Below are 18,769 nucleotides of genomic sequence, written 5' to 3'. Positions count from 1 at the left end.
CATTAATCTCTGGGCAATATATAGGCCAGCTCTCCTGGCAAACATATGACGCAAATCTAGGTATATCATTTACCTTCCCATGCTACATAGAAATTGTTGTGATACTGAAGATATCAATTTATTATTTATCGCCTGTTCTCTTCGGTTGTTTATGTTTTCATAAATTGAATACCATAGAATTAATTAAGAAGACAATCATAAACCCGTTCATCTAATTTTCTTTTTCAAGGCCTCAGCTAAGAATTGAAAACTTTAAGATAATATGTATCTCGCGGATTTAATTGTTTATTAATAACAAATGGGTAATCGTTATTCCAATTACAGTTTACCGTTTCTTTTTAAATGCTCTCCCTCCCTTTTAAAGGGGATGTCTTCTTATGATCTCACTGTATGATGCAGTTCCAACGGAGATTGTTGGATAGACATTTGACAAAATTATATGGAACGTGTTTTGTGGCACGTTTTCCAATGAACCATCAAGTGCAACAAGATTTATTAAATCCACACTAAATTCCAGTCGTGTTTGAATCTAATTCGTCTCTTGTTAAATGTTAGTTATATTTAAAATAAATATTCCAAATATTAATACAGTATAAAAATATGCGTTTTTAGGTTATTTCCCTCCTGTCGGCGGCAACAGACGGCGCTCCACCTTCGACCATCGCTTGCATAGATCGTGCCGTTGACATGTTGCGCACGTCGGAGCTGTACTCGCCGCAGATGAGGGAAGACCCCAAAATGAGGGCCGAAGATCCTATTGCAACTGACCTTATCGGGGCTTTGCTGTCGGTGAGTAGCAATTTAACAATTTTTATATTTTATATTTAAGTAAAATTTAAAAATATTTTCGTTAATTATATATTCTTAACATGTATTATTATATTAAATAATATATTTAGTCTAATTATTAATTATTAAAATTTTTATTAATACTAAACAAATATAATTTAATAAAGAACTATTATTACATAATAACTTATATAAAATTAATATTTAAACTTACTAACTATTATTTATCTGTTTATGATCCTGTTCGGCCTGGGAAAGCGGGAGCAAGTGAACTCAAACATTTTTTATATGGTAGGAGGTTTGAAATTACAACAAACACTCTTCCTCTACTGTGATCGTCTTTAACTTTCTTTTCTGATGCTTCAGTGACATAGTTTCAGAAAATTCGCGCCATGATCTTATGTTTGCTAATACTTTGGAATTCATTTTGATGATTTAGATTAAAAAAAAACATCGTATAGCATGTAAACAGAAAGCGAGCGAACACAAAGATTTTTCCGAAATATTAAATTCAGAGATTTTAGAATTTAGTTTTCGTTTGGTTATAATTATCGAGTAGTACACATTTGTATTTGTGCTTGTCTTTATAAATAAATATATACTACAATAAGAGTATATGCAACCTTTAGATTGAAGAATAGACATAAAATAAATCTTGCTTATTTCGAACTACGAAAGTTGAAATTCTGGGCGTTTCTCTAACACAATATGGACGTATTATACATATAAACTTTCCTCTTGAATCACTCTATTTATTGACGAAAAATCCATTAATATCCGTTACGTAATTTAAAAGATCTATGCGTATAGATACGATGGGAAGCGACTTTTTTTACTCTATATATAAAAAAAACTATTTTTAATTAAAGGATTTGATTGAATAGAACATCGAATATATATTTTTAATAACTTTAATTTAGACATTTTTTTATTTCATTTTAATATCCTAGTAGCCAATCGAAGAGTTGCCTCTAACAACAATCCGGCTAGAATTTGTGTCAAAAAAAAAAATATTAGAACCAAACTAAAACCATTAATTAAATAAAAAATAAATAAATGAATTCGATATTCTTCCAAAACAATAAGCATATTGAAACTAATCTAAAATCAAAATGATTTCTGTTGCTCAATTTCCTAATCACGTTAGATTAGTTTGCAAGTTCTACGTTTTCCTTTTGGCTCTTGTAACAAGTTGAACGAAGCTTTCAATAATAACCAGTATTTATTTGTATTTTTATTTATTAATATATTAATCCATCTCATGTTTTAGTGCTACTGATCTACTAATTAATGTATTATATCAATATTATTGTTCGAAATAAAATGACTTTTTTTTTGTTGTATATTTTATTTACATGTATTAATGATTTTGTGTAAAGTTTATAATAAATATTTTATATATGTATATATTATCAATATGTAATTATAATAAATATTTAAGTATTATTTAAATAAAATATATTTGATTGTATATGAAATCCAGCAAAAGATTTCTCTGTAAAACTTTTTCGTGTTATGGTTTACAGCAAGGTGCAACAAATGTCCTGTCGTCACGTAGGAGTAGTAACGACTCCACAGTCGTCAGATCTCAAGCGAACAGGACTAATATGAAACATAAAGTAAGTACTTACATAGTAATTATTTTACATTTTTAATATTTCACTTTGATTTTTTCCAAAAAAGTCTTTGAAATCTAATTATTTATGACAATAGCCTACTACTCTGAATATACTCATTTTACATACATTAGCAGCCTCTAAATTTCCCACTGCTGGGCTAAGGCCTCCTCGGCCAGTATACTCAGTTCAACTTAAAAATAATGAAATGAAACTAGTTAACTTTTTTATCTTAAACAGACAACAGGTCAACTACGCGAAGTTCTAGACACAGCTCTGAGCTGGGAGTTCGAGATCTTCCGCCTCGAGGACTTGACCCGTGGTCGGCCGCTCACGCACCTCGGACTAACGCTAATGGGTGGCCGCTTTGACGTTTGTTCGACGTTAGAATGCGACGAACGAACTCTCTTACACTGGCTGACGGTTATTGAGACGAACTACCACGCTGTCAACACCTATCATAATTCTACACACGCAGCTGACGTATTGCAGGTAATGCATAAAGTTCTCAATACGACTAAATATCTCAACTCTAGTCTACTATCTACTCGCCTTTCCCTCTTATTTAATTAAACGTTCGCTATCTGTATTTTATTCAATCGCCATTTCTCAACTCAGTTGTATTTACGTAGACATACAGTATTCTAAATTGAGCTAGTATAATATAACTACTAGAAACACTTCACTTACTTAGTTATGATACGCGTCATATAATATGCGTTGGTGTTAATCAAACACTATTAAACCAGTTCACACCATGACAAACTAAATCAACCGTATTCATAATTATTGTTATTGGTTTTGTGTATAGATTATGAAAAATACTTTTTTATTTGGACAAAACTATTCTATTTAGGCCGTAGCATTCTTCATGGAGAAGGAGCGTCTAAAGATGTTGCTAGAGCCATTAGAAGCTGCTGCAGCGCTCATCTCAGCCGCGGCTCATGATATTGATCATCCTGGAACATCTTCTGCATTCCTTTGCAACTCTCGACACTCACTTGCGATCCTCTACAATGATGTCAGCGTGCTGGAGTCTCACCACGCTGCCCTTACCTTCAAACTTACCCTCAGTAAGGAAAACGAACAACTAATTATTTAGGAAACACATACTTATTATTTAGATTTAAGTTGCTAAATCCAATAAATTAAATTTGTTTATCACAAATATCAACAATGATTTGTAATTTCGCAATATATGATAAAATTAAACCCAAAAGGTTACTCTACTTTGACACGAACTAAAAGTTGAATCAATACAATATTTTTTTTATCAATTTCTGAAATTGTCAACATATTTTAAAGGTACACAGAACAGCCCGAAATTTTACTCCAAATCTAAAATAGTTGTAAAGCGCCTCAAATATTATTACGTCTAGTAAATCGTTCATAATCGTTTTCAAATTTACAAACATAGAAAATTAAATTTGCCAACTTGAAAATAATAGTGTTATTTATTATCCATTTCCAGATGACGATCGCGTGAACATATTCAAGAATCTCGACCGCGACACGTACAAGTCGGTGCGGCACAACGTCATCGACATGATCCTCGCCACAGAGATGACCAAGCACTTCGAACATCTCGCCAAGTTCGTCAACGTGTTCTACGCCAAATCCAACGGCAGCAAGGAGGATAACATGAACACTGATGTACGTTAAATCTATATACCTTTACTCCAGATAGCAGGAAAAGTCTGGATCAGGTGAATCCTAGCCGAAGAGTGAAACAGTTATCGTGTACTCAATTAATAATTCCTCTCGTGCTTGGTGGAGAAGGAAAACATCCTGAGGAAACCCACATATGCCATATGTCTGCCAAATATTAATTCACTAATTCGCATTGGAATATGCCTTCTTTTTAAAAGTAGAAGAAGACTTAGCCTAGTGGTTGAACATGAACAGGCTTACTTTACTTAAGGATAACCCTTAAGTAAGGGTTCTCAGATTTAGTACTTAATGTATATGATATTTTTAATGTTCAAAAATACTTAATTTATGTATATTTTCTAGCATATTAAAAACCTTGTAATTTCATTGAAGTTCAATAAAGTCATATTTAATTTTTAGGAGCCACTGTCATTGGATACAACAGCCTTGACCTCGCCAGAGAACGTCGTTCTAATAAAGAGAATGATGATCAAATGTGCTGACGTGTCGAATGCTTCAAGACCACAAAAGTTCGCCTTTGAATGGGCTAGGAGGTATTTAATAAAATAATATCCTACAATTTTATTTATAAGCTTCATATACCTGCAGATTATCCACGTTAAAGGATTCTAACAAGATTTACACTGTAGCTATACCTTCTGTAATAGGTAACTCTAAATTTACGGCAAAACTTCATCATAAAATGTCAGAAAATGATACGAGTCCTTGATTAATACATAATTATAATATTTAAGTAATACATACACCATAACAGTGTTATCACATGCCGGTAACTAGATACGAATTGAATTCACTGTATATCGGTTGACGTTCACATTATTAAAGGGCGACCAAATATTTTCGCAAATCGAAGTTATACTTTTTAAAATTATCAAAAAGAAGGCTGTATGTAGAATTATTATAAAACGCTGTTGGTTTAAAAACACAAGGATTTTAATTTAGGATCGCAGAGGAGTACTTCTTGCAGACTGACGAAGAGAAGGCAAAGGAGCTGCCGGTCGTGATGCCGATGTTCGATCGCGCGACTTGCTCCATACCTCGTTCACAGATCGGTTTCATCGACTACATCATTATTGACATGATGGAAGCCTGGGCTGGTAAGTCAACGCTAATCTAAATAGAACTTGGAAAGCTGCTCATATAGCGGGCGTGTAAATAATAATAGCAATCTTAAGAAATTACACTTTACTATTTGTAATCATCAATAACATTATTAAAAAATTGAGAGAACTTAATTTAACAATTATCGGCGCAAGAGCGGACGCCATAGTTGTTTTCGAGCGCGTAACGACTCGACTCTCAATCGTCCCGTTCACGGTAACGGGCCGGCAGTTGCCGCACGCGGCGCGGGCGACTTCCTGATTCGTTCAGAAATCATAAACTATTTAATGTTCATTAATATATCAAGAAATAATTACATAATTTTTACAAAATAATATTCAATATTATTTTTTATGATATTTAAATGTATAAATACATCATATATTTCAGCGTTCATTGATATGCCTGAACTGGTCAATCACGCGAGAAATAATCACCAACGTTGGAGGGAACTTGACGAAGCCGGTGTGACAACAATTGCAGATGTAAAGCGAGCACAACGTCAAAACGCCATACAATCAGCACCAAACTCAACCTCTCAACCCACCGCTGAAGAGTGAACTCCAAGAACAGAGATATTATCCATAAATGTTGGATAAAATACATATTAACTAATCGCGACATTTGTATACAAAGTGCGGTACGTCGTAACGTAATATAACTTGATCAAACTACTAGTAAATGATCAAAGAAAACCTAACAGATATTTGTGTACACATTTTGAAGAGCCTATTAATTTTGTTGCAAGTAATATACAGGACTTATATATCAATGCCAGTTAAATATTAAAGCACAAACTTTTTAAAAGACCATAGGTAATCTGGAACTAATTAGTTTTGAACTGTTTATAACTAGTACCAAACCGTACCGAATCAAAAATCAAAACTGTAAACAATATTGAAGAAAAAATATTAATAAACTTTATTTTAGATACTTAACTAACTAATTACTAGAAAATTTATCTTTTATTATAAAAATGACTGGCCCTATTCAAATTAATTGAACTTATGTATAAAATATATACTACAAATTGTATTTAGTAAATCATTTCGAACATAGTTGCCAAAGTATCTTAATTTAAATGGGGCCAAAGTAATGCAACCATCATGGTGTGTTCATCACTGATTTGGGTAAATATACAAATAAAAAAAGTCGGATATGACAAATATGGAAAATCTTCCTTTGAAAGCATTTGGATGTAAAAAAAAATTAAAAGTCTGAAACGGATCATCGGCGCAAAGCCTAATCGGATGTGTCCGAAAATACGCTTATTTTATACCTATACCCGTGTTTGTGTGGGTATTAAATTGTATTGTTACTATCTACTTAAGTAGCAGTAGATATGATATCAATGTGTTTATTAGTTCGTTTCATTAATACATGTATGAATTTATCTTCGTATGATATCCAATATATAGGATGTTAATTTCTGTATTGCAGTTGCCATTTTGACGGGTATTAAATTTGTTGTGTAGATAAATACGTAATATAAAAATCCGTGATAGCGTGCCATATAAGTAGTTGGCAAACTGTCATTTTATCTTTTTTTTCCACTGCATGCCATGACACCATCACCTTCCCAACATTTAACTGAAATAGCAGTCTAGAGAATATATAGTGCAAATATTATAACAGTACGGCTTTTACACATAACAGCCGCATAGAAATAATAAAAATTAAATAAGAATTCTTATTAATCTATTATTAGCAATAAATGGAAACATAATACTAGGTTATCTACATTTTCTTACTGTTCCTACATTCCTAGAACTATAAAATTACAGCAAAACCGCTTATTGCAACTTCAGAGCGGCAAAGTTAAAATGTTTGCACTATTAATATATTTATATATCATCCCTTTAATCAAATATGTAGCGGTAGAAAATCAAAAACTCTAAATATAAAATTGGTCCACATATACACTTGAGCTTTGAGAAAATTCCTATTTTTATATATAACTTTTATAATACCTTATACACCGAAACCTTTCGGTTTTTATCATATCAAAATTTCAAATTTTCGAACGTTTTAACAAACTTTTCTATATCTGAAAGTGTACACTGTCGTTTCGTTTCATTTCACGGACAAGTGTGTTTTACATAACTTTTATAATGAAATTTAAACAGTTGTTATTTATAACCTACTTAATTATACTTTGATCGCTTAAACATTTCGTGTTACTATTAATATAATTTATTATAATCAAATAAGGTTTAAACGTGTTTATACTAATTATTATTATAAAGTAGAGATTTATTCGTCTATATGACGCTGGTATTCTAAGTAATTTATACCCATTGTATAGCTAATAAATACAAAAATAAAGGTTATAATGTTACGCTTCCTCGTGCTCAATGTCAATACATAACGGTCTAAATAAATGGACATAGATTTAAACGTTTAACTTATAAAATAAGTATATATCTGTGTAAAGTTTTATCCCTCTTAAATTATTTAAATGTAGATCGTGGTGTTAAATCTCATATTATTGATTGTATCTAACATATACCAAATGTAGGCTCGTATTATGCCTAATAACAAAGTACATACATGTATGTCAAATTTTAAATAAATTGTTAGACTTAATTTAATTACTAAATTATTCTACTAGTTAGCTCAATTTATTTGAAGATGTAATAAAATAAATCAATATGGTTTAAGAATATTGTAATAGATTTTCTGCTCTACATACATTAAAATAAAGGAAGTAATCTCAGATTTGTTACAGATTTTCTAGTTACAAAAATAATATGCGTTTAATATTATAATATATAATATTGGAATCATTAAACAGGAGCCTCAGTTAACTTATGAAATAATTAAATTTAATATATTCGAGGAGACCATAGACAAATCAAGTATAATGCAATTTTATTTACACTACTAGATTCTGTATAATTTAAAAAATATTTATTCGAACATAACTTTTTCTTAAATAATAACGCCTAATATTAATTAATATTTTACTTTGTGTTATCGTAAGTTGGACGTTTAAAAATTATATAAGGAGACGGGGGCTGGTCCCCATGTGTTTGAGAAGTTATAATTAATATTGTTGTGAATTTTATATGCAAATACAATATGCACTATAAATATATCAGAGTTATTGATGTTATTACGACGTACTAAGTAATTAAACTTCGAAGATTAATCTCTGTGAATAAATAGTGTTATTCTATCGAGTAACAATGTTTATTTCTGTTTAAAAATGTGTAAGAATTTTAAACTAAACAATTTCAGTATTTAAACATATTATATAGCTTAAGCCTTAACCGTTTCGGTAACGATTTCAAAAGCGGTTAGTTTTTTGCGTTGTAATATGTTATAGCTAATCTTATGACTTGATACATTGTATTAACAATACTCAAAATCAAAAATTAAGATTTTAAATAGAAACTGTTTGTTTCATGCTTCTTGTAACTATATTAGTTATCTGTGTAATGTTAATATACCAATGAAAAATTTCTTTAGATAATTGTAATGGCTAATTTATTATCTGTGTGTCAATAAAATAAGAACTTAGACGAATGATCCACATGAATTTTCCGTAAGTGTCCTGTTAACATGAATGACATTTTTAAGTGTTGTGTAAATAAAGAAAAAACTTATACTTTTTGTTTTTTATTTTCAACTAATATATTATTTATATTTCTAATTTCCTATTTTTATCAAAATTTCTTTCATTTGATAGTTCCAACAATAGGCTATTTGACTGGTTTTTAAAATGCATTTTATATTATTTAGTAGAGGTTAAGGAACCCAGTAAAAGTTGTCTTTTTTATTTCTAGTACATATTTTCTGAAAAATATCAAAATAAGAATTCCATATTTAAATAGCCCGCGAAAACGCTACTTTGACAATATGGCGCTGCAATGGGGTCGGTGACGTCACTTGCCTGTATTGTAATCTGTGGCACATATAATCCACATACAGTAGCAAACGGGGTTAATATGCAAGTGACGTCATCATAAGCCCGACCAATCGGGAGCGTTTTGTATCACGTGACATACGTTTAAATACATGCATTTTTATTTATGGATTTTTGAATTACAACTATTCACATGAATTGAAAAATTGAATTACAACAATTACAACTATTCACATATTATTAACATTAAGTCCTCAAATATATACAAATATGAAATAAAAATAGTTACTGTATAAATCTGGACCGCGTAAAATGGTGGCAAAATTGCTTCACCGTTGCAAATCCTCTGGGCAAAAAATGAACCAGCACTCCTGTCACCAATGGAAGCAATAAGGCGAGGTGTTATATTTTTAATGAAGCCATTTGCACTACTAAACCTCCTCCAAGATTCAAGTATTTCAACAGCAAAATTTGATTGATTATTTTTTTCTGTAAAATACCAAATAATTGATTATTTAAATATATTTTTTGTCACAAGTTATAAACAGATCCCAGTATTTTTTAAATAGCCCTCTTAAATAATGAAGTTGTTTGTCAATTCGATATTGTTTTCTTGATAGCCATCGAGATAGACGGAAAAAAAATATTCCGTCTGGTAACTTAAAATTCAGCATGGAAATGACTTTGCGTCCTACTCTTCAAAGAAAAGGTTACAAAATACCACTGTTTATTTAATAATCTGATACAATTTACGTTAATTTGCGTGTAGAAGACGGCATTCTTTTTAATTATTCGTTAGATCAAAAGCGGCATACATTGTTTTCTATGAGGACATTTGTGCTGACCGATTTGCAATTTTGATACTTGTATTTTTTATTATGTAATTATTAATATATTAATTATATATTAATATAAGTATATATTAATGGTTCTATACAGAAAGGACTTATTATGGGGATTTGAAATGCAAAAATTATAATTAGATTAGAATAATCTAGATTTTAATAACCCCAGCGTAAAAAGGATCATTAGAGAAAAGTAATTAAAATCATACAAAATATTTAAGTAACGAAAAAAAATATTAAAACAAACTAGACACGTTTTAATTTTTTTTATATATAAATTGTTTTTAAAATTTGTAACTATTTTGTAATATTTATTATTATTCAAAATATGTTAGAGGTATAGTTCTTGCAATCTACGAGCGCGCGTGGCCTTTATTATTGTTTGTAACCGTAAACACATAATTGCGTTAGTGTGTGTAACCGACGGAGCGATCAGTAGCGAGTGAGCCTTCGCTCAGGTAACTTGTCCTTATTGTTTCCGCGTCGCTATTGTTCACGAAGTACGGTCAGCATGTCAAACCTCAAATGTGAAAGAAATCGTAAAATTATATAGATTAACCAGAGTTCTATCGTCTGTCTTTTGTATATCCTTCGTCAATATTCTCTACAAATTTCAATAATAATTCCCGTGAGACTTTTATAGGCTCACTGGTTATTGCGAGGTGTTTATAGTTAAGGAAGTCACATAATGAATGTATGTATGTCCCTTATTAAAAAAAAAAAAACAAAATAAACTTTATTGACTTAAGGATTACATTACAAACAAGTTGCAAGGGCCCCTGTACTAGGTGCAATCCCGTATTACTGGGTGCCCCGCTCATCCACCAGGACAACTAGAAAGTCAACAATGACTTTGTTACAACTAGAAAAGTGTGTGTGTGTGTGTGTATGTGTGTGTGTGTGTCTGTGTGTGTGTGCGTGCGTGCGCTTAAACATGTATAAATTTTATTATAATTGCGAAAGGTTTAGATTGATTATCAATTTTTCAGTTTCATCATAATTATACATGAGTAATGTTTCAGTTAGAACACGCTTTACTTTGGTCTTTGTCAGTCTGTAGAAGTCAAGTCTACTGTTTAGTTTATTATAAAGATATGACGATTAATAATTGTATTGCATTTTCTTAAATTTGGTTTTACTAGTTGGGATAGGACAAACAGATTTACGCCTACGGTTTTGGGTTTGAGAGGGAACAAAAGGTAAATGATGATGAATTTTAAGTATACAATTTAATATATATATTTGACGAGTAGTCAGTAATTTGTACTGATTGTGTAAATCAAAAGTTGGAAAAAGGTACGGTTTGAAAAACATTACTTTTATGAGAGACCTCTGCGCTCTTTCTAAAATTATTAAATGCGTTTTAGCCGCACCTCCCCATACAGGGATACAGTAGCTCAATATAGATTGGGCTAGTGCTTTGTAGGTGGTAATAAGAGTGGCCTCGCTCGCAACGTGTCTAAGTTTTTTGAAAACCCAAGTAATTTTTCTTATCTTGTCAACGACGCTCTCAATATGAGGTCTCCAGGTGAGATGCTGGTCAATAATTACACCAAGATATTTTATCTTATCTGTTTTCGATATGTTATCACAAAAGCAAGTGTTTAAATCAGGATAATTACAGTTATGAACTTTTAGATTAAAATGGGAGTCAGGTTGTGTAGTTTTGCGGATGGAAAAGGTTACATATTTAGTTTTATTTATATTTAATGTTAACAGATTAGACCTTAACCAGCAAGAAATTCGATGAATTCCCGACTCAGCTATAGAATGTAACTCGTCCCAAGATTTAGCATTAAAGATGAGGGCTGTATCATCAGCATACGTGTAAATTTTGCAGTTTTCAACGTTATAATTACAGAGATCGTTTACATAAATTAGGAACAGGGTAGTTCCTAATACGCTTCCCTGTGGGACACCATAACTGACACTTGAGGGCTGGCTCACATACTCATTCAACTTTAGTAGTTGCTGACGGTCGGTTAAGTAATCCGAGAGTAGTGCGTGGGGCAATCCTCTTATACCAAAATTATATAACTTTTCAAGAAGGATGGGAATGGACACGGTGTCGAAAGCTTTAGCCAAGTCAAGGAACACTCCAGCGCATTTGTTACCAGAATCCAATTGATTGCTTATTTCATTCGTTAATGCTAGAACTGCGTCTTCAGTGGAAATGCTATTTCTAAAGCCATATTGGTTTGAAGACAACAGATTATTATTAGTGAGATATTGTTTTAAGCGATTGTTAATGAGTTTTTCAAAAATTTTAGCTAGTACGGAAATTACAGAGATCGGCCTGTAGTTATCGACATCGTCCCCATCCCCACCCTTATATATTGGTGTTACAATAGCCTGTTTAAAATGTTTGGGAAAGCAACCGTTTGTGAAGCAAAGATTATAGATGTGACACAATATTGGTACAAGAGTGTGCCTGGCCATTTTAATAAATGACGTAGGAATATTGTCCCAACCAGGAGCAGAGTCACTTGAAAGACTATTTATAATCATATCTACTTCAGTAGGGTCGGTATGGAGGAGAACAAAGGAGTTTATATGGGTGAAGGTTTCTGACAAATTACTGTGAGATGAGGAGGGGGGTGAATCTTTAACTTTTTCAGCCAAATTCCTACCCATATTAGAAAAATGTTCATTGATAAGGTTAGCAGATTGTACAGGGGACGTCGAAAGATTAATGAGTTTATGTGTATTTTCAGTTTTATTTTTACTAATATAACATATTGATTTAATAGCTTTCCAAAGTGTTTTAGAATTTTGAGCGCTATCTAGTTTATTTTTTTCATAGCTAGTTTTTAGTTTTCTTACGAGTTTATGACAAAAATTTCTGTACCGAGTGTAAGTTATTTTTAATATCTGATTATCAGGATTCCTTTTAAGTTTTACTTCCTCACTAACACATCACCAATGGCGGTCCAGCAAAATGTGTAGTTGTTTGTTCTGCTGAATTCTCTGGCTAAGAAAAACAATCTATTACCTTTTTGGGTTAGGTGATCTGATAGAAAAACCGGTGTATTATGGCTCGATAACCCCAAGTGTTGTGCATTTAGTTTATTAGTTTTGTTTTGATTGTTGTACTTTTTAGCGGCTTTCATTATATTCGTTTTCTGTATATGTGAACACAGTTCCAGAATTATAGGTTTTTTATCTCCTTTGTTGGACGATCTATAGATATCTTTGATGTCATTTGTTTCGAGTTTAATATTCAGGGTATTCGATAATTTGGTAACCATGTCCATAAGCGAGGTTTTTGTTTCACCGTTTAACTTGGGAACATTTTTAATCTCTAATGAGCATTTACGTTGCGATTTTTGTAAGCTTTCAATTTGGTTTTCTAAGATTTGTATGTATTCTTTATCCTTCTGTTTTTCGCGTTCCAAAGCTTCCATTGCTTTTCTCATATCTTCGTATTGGGCGGACAAAAACGACAGTGAATCTTCGATAGTTTTTAAGGAAGCCGTGAGTTGCGCCCTTTCTCTATTCTGTTCGCACATCCAAGAAGATAACATATCCTTAATGTCGTTCTTAAACTCAGAAAATTCAAAAAGAATCTCTTCCGAGCGCTTACGCTTTATACGGGTGTTTACGAAACTAGTATTCGGTGTAAATTCTTCGTTAACTTCGATCTGACGTAAATTAGACTCGGAACTAGACTTCTCAGGAGTTCGTAACATTTTAATAGTTTACTTATGCAACGTTGACGTTAGGCACTCACTAAGTACCAGGACCACAGAGGACTATGATAGTAGCTTGCGTTAACAATATGGAGGGAAGGTCCAAGCACCAGGCGCAACCGCCCACAGTGTTGATGATTGGTCACTGGGCGGGTCTGATTAACACTCACCACTTCTTGGGCGGATCAAGGAGGAGGGGCTAGTTGACGAGGATGGCTTCTTCTCAGGCTGAAAGTACTCCTGCGCAACCGTTAACAATTTGTATGAACTCCTGCGCAATTATGTGCTCCTAATATTTTAATGGAATTTTTGAAAAATTTTTCAATAAACATATATTAAAATAAAAATCAAAAACACACGGTATACACGTCTACACTTGGCAGTGGTCCGGGGGGAGAGGAACAATCCTTCTATATATTTTGATACACTTCATGTGATCTATAAAAGATTGACTAAATAATTCATTATAGTTGTTAAATAAAAAGGCAAATATGTCCATAAAAAGTTTTATTATAAACAATAATTATTAAAAAACATTTAAAGAGGCTGTTTCAGAACAAAAGCCTATACATAAGACCTAAAAGTAATGTGATTAAACATTAATAAAGCACAACACCTCTTGAACCTTTTCAATTTATTAGAAATGGGCTCTATTGTTGTTGTTTCATTGTTCACAGCTTGAGAAAAAGGCCAGATAATATAGAAATCTGTTCAGAAACAGGCGTTATAACATACAAATCCAACATTGCTATAAATGCAATCTATATACCCTTCTCGCTCGCTCGTTTGAGATAAAAGTAACGTCCACTGAACTTATACATAATAAACAGAAAAATAATACATGTAATTATATTTCTGAATTTAAAAAAAAACGGAGCTCCAATGACCGGATGTTATCTTGTTCACTTTCGTCGTGAAAAAATTGCGTTTCTAGACAAGATCAATTTAATCTTATAATAACAGATGCAGTGTAACGCAGTGTTATGAAGTACTTAGATTTAATAATAATATTGATCATACACATCCTATATATTGCATAATAAAGAATGTCATACAAAAATTAAATATTTATGAACCTATAGTAGAAATTGGAATGGAATATAATAAATAAATCGTATGAAATTCATTTACGTTGTTATTCATACGTTAGAAACTCACTGTTTTTATGTTCACATCAACGGAATTTAAATAGGCATTGTTTATAAATAAATAAATAATTATAATATTTTTAAGTTTTGTGCAAATTAAATTATACGAGTCAAAACTTTCAACTACCCTCATATTTTCAATTTAATTTTATCTATACTTTAAGAGATCCATAGAATTAAAACTTGGTTGATATCATAACATTTTTATATTTCAAATTTATTTATTAATCTATTTATACAATATGTTACAGATTATATATGTACAGCCCTCGCTATACTCTACGTGGATACATTTCTATAGATCACGTTTAGTTAGGGCGCGTTTACACATAACCAACGCATAAAATATATGTAGTTTTAAAACCAAGCATATCAGGTAATAGGACGCGTGCACGATGATCATTGAACAATATCATTAATATGTATAGACCCTCACTCACGAAGCGCGTTCAAGTGACAAATACAAATAATACAAATTGTCTGAGTGTGATATGACTGTAAAAATAAAAACAGCAAAAAAAAAATACAAATTAGACTATATTTGCATAAACGAACGCCGATAATATAAAGCAGATGCGCGCGCATGCGTGAGTAAACGGGTCAGGAGGTAACATAATTAAGGACAGTTTATACATTTAAATAAAAAAAAAAAAGTATTTTTAAAAACAAATATAACAGAAATAAGATGCATGTAGAATTAACATTGACTAAAATGTAATTATCGTTTAACAGAATATTTGTAACGCACGTGTATAAGCGCCCCAACTAATACACATATACAACAATACCTCTCCGTTGTAATTTGTTTACATATAATTTATATATTTGACCTAGAGTACATCTCACATGCGCATAAAGACATATTCTGTACAATGAGAAATCTTCACACTAATTATATATTATAATATAATACACGTCAAATTATATGACAAGTACAAAGGTCGCGATCGTTGCATAAATCAAGTACAATGTGAACCATTTAAAAAAAAAAAAAATTAAACGAACCAAATGTTCATACCAATTTAATATAAAATAATTAGATGTTTTCTTTATGTAAAATATAGGATGCTTTACGTACACCCGGAAAGTCAGATGACAAAATATATTTCATTGATTACATTTTCCATAAAACTATAAACTTCCACTTCCAACTTCTATAGCTCCAGTGTTGCCCGTAACAAGTAACCCTCTCGAGTAAGGGATGATAATAGTAGTGCCAGTAAAAAATATTCCCTGCTTATATGTTCACGTTTGCGTAGCCGGTTGCTATATAACTAACGGTTTATCGCGACACTGCTCGACCACGTAATTCGTAAATCGTTTGAGGAACTTCGGATATTCCCTTTTGTAGACAGCGCGGAGCACGCCTGCCGGTGCCCAGCCACCTGGATTCACTGGGACAGAGAAGATAATAATAGGATATAATAACTTAATACTTTAAGGAAACGTAAAAGAGATGTTCAATAACTAACGACCTTACTTATAAAAATAATAAACTAAACACCTGAGTTAGTTAAACATGAATTCCTCTCTTTCTGACATTAATAATTTGACAATCGAAAGAAGAAGACACGGTATTGTGTAACTAAGCTTACCTTAAATAAAAATAAAATTTATGGGGTAAGTCATAAGTGTACTATAACTATAGGAACTAAACATTACCATAATGAGCCATTACATAACATAACATAATCAGCCTGTAAATTTCCCACTGCTGGGCTAAGGCCTCCTCTCCCGTTGAGGAGAAGGTATGGAGCATATTCCACCACGCTGCTCCAATGCGGGTTGGTGGAATACACATGTGGCAGAATTTCGTTGAAATTAGACACATGCAGGTTTCCTCACGATGTTTTCCTTCACCGCCGAGCACGAGATGAATTATAAACAAATTAAGCACATGTAAATTCAGTGGTGCCTGCCTGGGTTTGAACCCGAAATCATCGGTTAAGATGCACGCGTTCTAACCACTGGGCCATCTCGGCTCTCATGAGCCATTAATAAGATTTATTTTCCGCTGGGTTTAGGGAAAATAATCATCCACCAGGGCCCCATTTTCCCGCGTGCCCTAGAGCCCTGGAATGGTCTAAGACAGCCCTGTTTATATGTATATTTAATTAAGTCTAACCCAGCTAACGATCGTTGGCACGGAATTCAGGGATTAAGGACGAATAGATGCAAAGTAATCAGTATTAAAGGTAATTAATATTTACTTAGTAGAGCAATTATGAAGAAATTAATTCAGAAAACAAGTGTTAACGAAACTAAGAAAATCCAACCGACAGACGACGCAAATCACAAAAGCCCGGTCGCAAAGTTCTGTGCAGATAGAAATCCATACTAATATAATGCGAGAGTAACTCTGTCTGTCCGTAACGCTTTCACCCCAAAACCACTGAACCGAATTTGATGAAGTTTGGTGTGACGAAAGTTTGAACGCCAAGGAATAGTAGTAGAACTCCTGATACGCAGGCGACGCCACTAACCGAAACTAGGTAAACAATAAAAACTGTACGCGCTGTAAATAAATAACTCTAAATATGTATGTTTCATATCTCTTAATTATATTATCTCACTAACTTTTAAAACTATAACAGAGATAAAAAATATTGATTTTAAGAAGTTTTATATATATATATATATAACCGTGTAGGCATATGACTCCACTCCACCTGATGATAAGTGCTGGTGGAGTCCAAACGCGAAGACGGCCTGTACTGTCAGGGAGAATGAACTACACTAGCAATAATAAGAATTACTAACTAATAAGTGTTACCAAGCTAGACGGACTTCACTTTATATTATAGCTTAGCAGAAAATAATAAATACTTATTCAGTTGAAATAATTTCATATTTAAAAAAAATATAACAATACTTTAGAATAAATAAAGAACATCGTACATTTACATTTCGTAATCTTAGATTTTAATGTAAATACACAGTTTGAATTAGTTAACTGTGGCGATCATAAACCGTCGCGTGTAACGGGGAGCTAATTAAATTACTAATGATATTCTTATCAACAGTAAAGTATTTTATAACAAATATATTTAGACGAAACGTTTAGGGCACTGCCCTCAAATTTTCGTTACTATGTACTAGTTTTATTAAAAACAATGTAAGGAAGGTCTAAAACATCACACAGAGCCCCAAATCTAGTAACAAATTGACAGTTTATCGCAATCATAATCGTTGCCGTCCAAGCATATTCTTATTGTACAAACTCAACGAACCATTTACGGTTCGGTATAAAATTGGATCGAGTATAATCGGAATCGTATCAACCTATATAATTAACTTTTTTTATGATATAGATATAGGTAGGCAGACGAGCATGAGCCACCTGATGGTAAGTTGTCACCACCACCCATAGACATTGAGCTGTAAGAAATATTAACCAGTCCTTACATCGCCAATTCGCCAGCAATCTTGGGAAATAAGATGTTATGTCCATTGTACCTGTAGTTACACTGGCTCACTCACCCTTCAAACCGGAACACAACAACAAACTATATTGTTTACCGTACTATAAATTAGTATATTTAATGAAAAAAAAAATGCTAATTCGTTTTTAGATTAAGGGTAATACAAATTGTATAATGATAAAATAATCTATTTATAATTAACGCCAGTCACCACGTACCATACTTATTTATTCGGTCCACTAACATAACAACTTATACAATTTGTGCGTTGTCTTAATTTGATTGGAGTATTTGACTTTAAAACTTTATAGTATCGTGAATAAGAAGGAATAATAATGATAAACAAACCTTAGATTAACGTATTCCGCGCGATTCCTAATAGTTCGGTTATATTGTGTGCTACTAACATTCCTTGATTAATATACCTTTATAATACAACACAATTCCACTTAACAACTCATATCCACTTTAATTTTACTTCGAAAATTCCGATAACAGTTTCGTCGACGAACACGAATATCATAGATTATTCCAGCTCTCGACCAATGATATCGCGTCAATTCGAGATAAATGTTTTTCTCTTTCTTTGGTTTTTATCCTCTTATAGTTGGAGTAGACTA

At 32.3% G+C, this 18,769-nt stretch overlaps 2 protein-coding genes across 4 annotated transcripts in view; one reads left to right on the top strand and one right to left on the bottom strand.

Moving 5' to 3' along the window:
• Pde8 (Phosphodiesterase 8) overlaps nucleotides 1–8,787 on the top strand; it is a 204,151-nt gene extending 195,364 nt beyond the window's left edge. For 2 of the 3 annotated variants that reach the window (XM_026635003.2, XM_064217669.1), the window contains 9 exons: nucleotides 613–789; nucleotides 1,048–1,080; nucleotides 2,316–2,408; nucleotides 2,646–2,897; nucleotides 3,262–3,478; nucleotides 3,877–4,058; nucleotides 4,476–4,609; nucleotides 5,019–5,173; nucleotides 5,568–8,787. In XM_026635003.2, coding sequence (XP_026490788.2) covers nucleotides 613–789; nucleotides 1,048–1,080; nucleotides 2,316–2,408; nucleotides 2,646–2,897; nucleotides 3,262–3,478; nucleotides 3,877–4,058; nucleotides 4,476–4,609; nucleotides 5,019–5,173; nucleotides 5,568–5,737 — 1,413 coding nt within the window. In that variant the 3' untranslated portion in view covers nucleotides 5,738–8,787. The remainder of the gene's footprint in view (nucleotides 1–612; nucleotides 790–1,047; nucleotides 1,081–2,315; nucleotides 2,409–2,645; nucleotides 2,898–3,261; nucleotides 3,479–3,876; nucleotides 4,059–4,475; nucleotides 4,610–5,018; nucleotides 5,174–5,567) is intronic. The other variant, XM_026635012.2, reaches the window with a different exon arrangement.
• A 5,284-nt stretch (nucleotides 8,788–14,071) lies between these two features.
• The window catches only part of LOC113397268 (ceramide transfer protein), a 34,252-nt gene continuing 29,554 nt past the window's right edge, over nucleotides 14,072–18,769 (bottom strand). The window contains exon 12 of the mRNA XM_026635546.2: nucleotides 14,072–16,121. Coding sequence (XP_026491331.1) covers nucleotides 15,994–16,121 — 128 coding nt within the window. The 3' untranslated portion in view covers nucleotides 14,072–15,993. The remainder of the gene's footprint in view (nucleotides 16,122–18,769) is intronic.

The sequence above is a fragment of the Vanessa tameamea genome, chromosome 18, assembly GCF_037043105.1.
Source record: "Vanessa tameamea isolate UH-Manoa-2023 chromosome 18, ilVanTame1 primary haplotype, whole genome shotgun sequence".
Classification (NCBI taxonomy): domain Eukaryota; kingdom Metazoa; phylum Arthropoda; class Insecta; order Lepidoptera; family Nymphalidae; genus Vanessa; species Vanessa tameamea.
The sequence above is the reverse complement of the archived record's forward strand: the minus strand, read 5'-3'. Positions and strand labels throughout refer to the sequence as shown.